General features: G+C 50.0%; 1 protein-coding gene across 1 annotated transcript; it reads right to left on the bottom strand.

Moving 5' to 3' along the window:
* Positions 1-2,117: 2,117 nt before the first annotated feature.
* LOC311202471 (olfactory receptor 14A16-like) lies at positions 2,118-3,044 on the bottom strand (the record flags this gene model as incomplete). The annotated part of the gene is made up of 1 exon (XM_084277056.1): positions 2,118-3,044. The coding sequence occupies one exon, from the start codon at positions 3,042-3,044 to the stop codon at positions 2,118-2,120; it is 927 nt and encodes a 308-aa protein (XP_084133182.1).
* Between the last annotated feature and the right edge of the window lie 555 nt (positions 3,045-3,599).

Genomic DNA, 3,599 nt, shown 5'->3' with positions numbered 1-3,599 from the left:
TGCACAACCACTTAGAGGGAGAGCCCAGCTGTGTGGTGCTTGTATCTCATCTGTGGAGATACCATGGCAAAAGGTCCCAGCACAACACCTGCTCATCAAGTCAGGCTCAGATATGACTAAATGGAGAACCGGCTGCAAGGAGAAGAATTTGGGCATTGCAGGGGCTGCCATAGCAGCCAGAGGTGCTGAACAGGAATCTGGCCATGAGCACATTGGGCTGCACTGGGAGGAGTGTGGCCACGCAGACAAGGGCCCTTCTGGTCCATCTGGACTCAGTACCAGTGAGGCCACCTCTGGAGCAGTCAAACCCAATACGGGCTCCCTGGTCTGGAGGAATGGAAAGGAACAGTCATGAGGGGAGAGAAAGTCTGCCAAGATATGGTTAGGGATCTCATGTGGAGAGGCTGAGAGATCTGCTCTTTAGCCTGGGGAAGGGGAGGCTGAGGGAAGCCCTCTTGTGCTACAGGGAAAGAACATAAGATAAGAACTCCACGTGAAACTGCAGCTTTGAAGGTCAGAGTGGACGTGAGGATAAAGAAATGTCACTCTGAGGGCAGTGCTGTGGTGCTAAAAGTCACTTGGAGTAAGTGTGGATGAGCTGGTGGCTTTGTGTTTGTGGGAACAGCTGATGAGGAGGGAGAGACAGCAGTACAGGCAGGGACATCATGGAGTGAGATCAAGGTGGGGAAGGGGGTTGGGTGCCTGCAGCCTGCAGGCAAACAGCACAGGCGTGGGGCAGTGTGGCACAGGCTGTGGTGCAGATAGACAAGGGTGACAGCCAGGTCTTTGCCTCCTTGGCTAGAGCTGACATCCCTGCCACAGAGGCCTCAGAGGAGGCACATAGTCCTGACTGCCATGGAGTATCATTGCCTCCTTGCACCCATGCCAGGGGAGGCCACCATGTATCATACCACTGTCTGTCCCTTGGTGTCATACTCCACATCCCAAGGAACAGCCCTGAGACACAACTGAGGGTCAGGATCTCCCTGCCAAGAGGCTGGGGGTCAGCACTTGGCATTTCTGATTCATCAGACCAAGCCAGGGTGTCCTCAGCATCAGAGCTGCCTGTGCTTTGCCTGGGTTTGTCCTCATGGCCTCCAGTTGTCTGCTCAAACAAACCCATGGGGAGGCTTTGTCAGGAGTAGCTCCCAGTGGTGCCTGTGAGTGCTTCAAGGTACTTTGGGCATTACTCCTGACTTGGACTTCTGGAGAGGTTTCTTTCTTTTTGTACCTTGAGGTCTGTGGACTCAGAAGGAAAGACACCATGGGGCTCATTAACAACCACAAAGCCCTTACAAGCATGGCTCTTAAACTCATTTTAATTAAAAAAAATGACTTGTATAACTAATTAGAGAGAGTTTATTTGAGTGATGAAAATTTCAAAGGAGTTTCACAATGCAGGATTTTTTCAAAGGAAAAAATGTTTCTGTCATATCTCAGATCATGAAAGAAAGTTCAGCAGCATGCTGCAATGGGGGCTGGTCCAGAGGACTGAAGATCAAAGCAGACACCAGAGAGCTGAGCAGCACCTGAATGACAAAAGAGCAAGCAGAAGTAGAAACATATGAGCAAAGTGAAGTGCACATGTTCAGCTACTCTGCTGAAAAGATGTCCTAGACAAGTCCTTGTCATCAGGAGAGGTTGAAATGCCTGAACAATGAGGGAGATGTAAGAGACAGACTAGGGTACAGGTACAGGGGCAGGCCAATATTTCTTCTGCTGCCATGTGTACACTTCCTGGAAACTCCTCTTCTTCTGTAGTGGGAAATCTTCACCATTTCAGATCAGTAATCGAGTCATTCAGCTGATGAAAAGTTGTTTTAGTAAAAAAGAAAAGAAAACAAAAAGAAAACTAGAGAAATAGAAAGAAATATTCTGGCCCTTTGAAGACAAACACAATGCAAGGAGAGTACAGCTTGTCATTACACGATGTCTGGCTCACAGAACATCAGGACATACTGCGTTAGGAATGGGACGGATGTGGGACATGTTACAGCTTAGAAAATCTAGAATGAATAAAAACAACCAACCAAATGGAAAATACATCTAAATACAGACCGGTCCTAAGGTGAGTTACATGGTCAGTGATAGGCAGAAGATGAGCAGTTCACTGCTGCTTAGAAACATCCAGTCATCAGTTTCCACACAGCATCCTTGAGCTCCTGGTTCCTCATGCTGTAGATGAGGGGGTTCACTGCTGGTGGAACCACCGAGTAAAGAAATGACACTAGAACATCCAGAAATTGGGAGTAGATGGAGGGTGGCTTCAGATACGCAATCACACCAGTGCTGACAAACAGGGACACCATGGCCAGATGAGGAAGACACATGGAAAAGGCTTTGTGCTGTCCCTGCTGCGAGGGGATCCTCAGCACAGCCCTGAAGATCTGAACATAGGACACCACAATGAACACAAAACACCCAAAAGTTAAAAAGACACTAAGCACAAGGAAGCCAATTTCCCTGAGGTAGGCATCTGAGCAGGAGAGCTTGAGGATCTGGGGGATTTCACAGAAGAACTGGTCAATATCATTGCCATGGCACAGGGGAAGTGAAAATGTATTGGCTGTGTGCAGCAAAGAATAGAGAAACCCACTGGCCCAGGCAGCTGCTGCCTTGTGGACACAAGCTCTGCTGCCCAGGAGGGTCCCGTAGTGCAGGGGGTGGCAGATGGCAACGTAGCGGTCATAGGCCATGACAGTGAGAAGACAGTACTCTGTGGAGATAAAAAAGGAAAAGATAAAGAGTTGAGCCACACATCCTGTGTAGGAAATGGCCCTGGTGTCCCACAAGGAATTGGCCATGGATTTTGGGATTGTTGTTGAGACGCAGCCAAGGTCGAGAACAGAGAGGCTGAGGAGGAAGAAGTACATGGGGGTGTGGAGGTGGTGGTCACAGGCTATGGTGATGATGATGAGGCCGTTGCCCAGGAGAGCAGCCAGGTAGATGCCCAGGAAGATGCAGAAGTGCAGGAGCTGCAGCTCCCGTGTGTCTGCAAAGGGCAGGAGGAGGAACTGGCTGATGGAGCTGCTGCTGTTGGACATCTGCTGCCATCAACTGTGGAGACCTGTCTAAGGAGGAAAAGGCAAAGTGAGAAGTTAGGGAACTCTTTTTTGACAAAAACCTCTTCCAGTACTAATGGAATACACTCAGATTGACTCTCTGTATTCAGGAAGACTTTTGGAAGGTCCCCTTTTGGAGGTCTGCTTTGTGCTGGCTTGAGTGTGCCACTGCTGGGAGGAGGGTCAGCTGTGGGCTCTGGAGAACTCAGTCCTGCCTGGCAGCAGTCAGTAAATAGAAGGATGGTGTGATCTCAGACTAAAACCCCTGTGGATAGGATGGAGCTGAGGAGTGTTTCTCCTGTCAGAACTCCCTGACATTGCTGCTGCAGTGCCAGTGAAACCTTCCCCTGAGTGCAGAGTGGGGAGAGCTGCTCTGTCCATCAGCCCTGCTCTCAGCTGCCCTGTGCTGGATGGTCTGTGATCACACCCTGCTGTTCCCCGCAGAAGAAACTGGACCCCACAGAGAGCTGAGGAATCCAGTCTCACAGGGCAGAGCTCCAAAACCCTCCTGCAGTCTCATCCCACCCAAGGAGGATC

This window comes from Gallinula chloropus, assembly GCF_964237585.1.
Source record: "Gallinula chloropus genome assembly, chromosome: 30".
Lineage (NCBI taxonomy): Eukaryota > Metazoa > Chordata > Aves > Gruiformes > Rallidae > Gallinula > Gallinula chloropus.
This window is presented reverse-complemented; position numbering and strand designations above follow the sequence as displayed.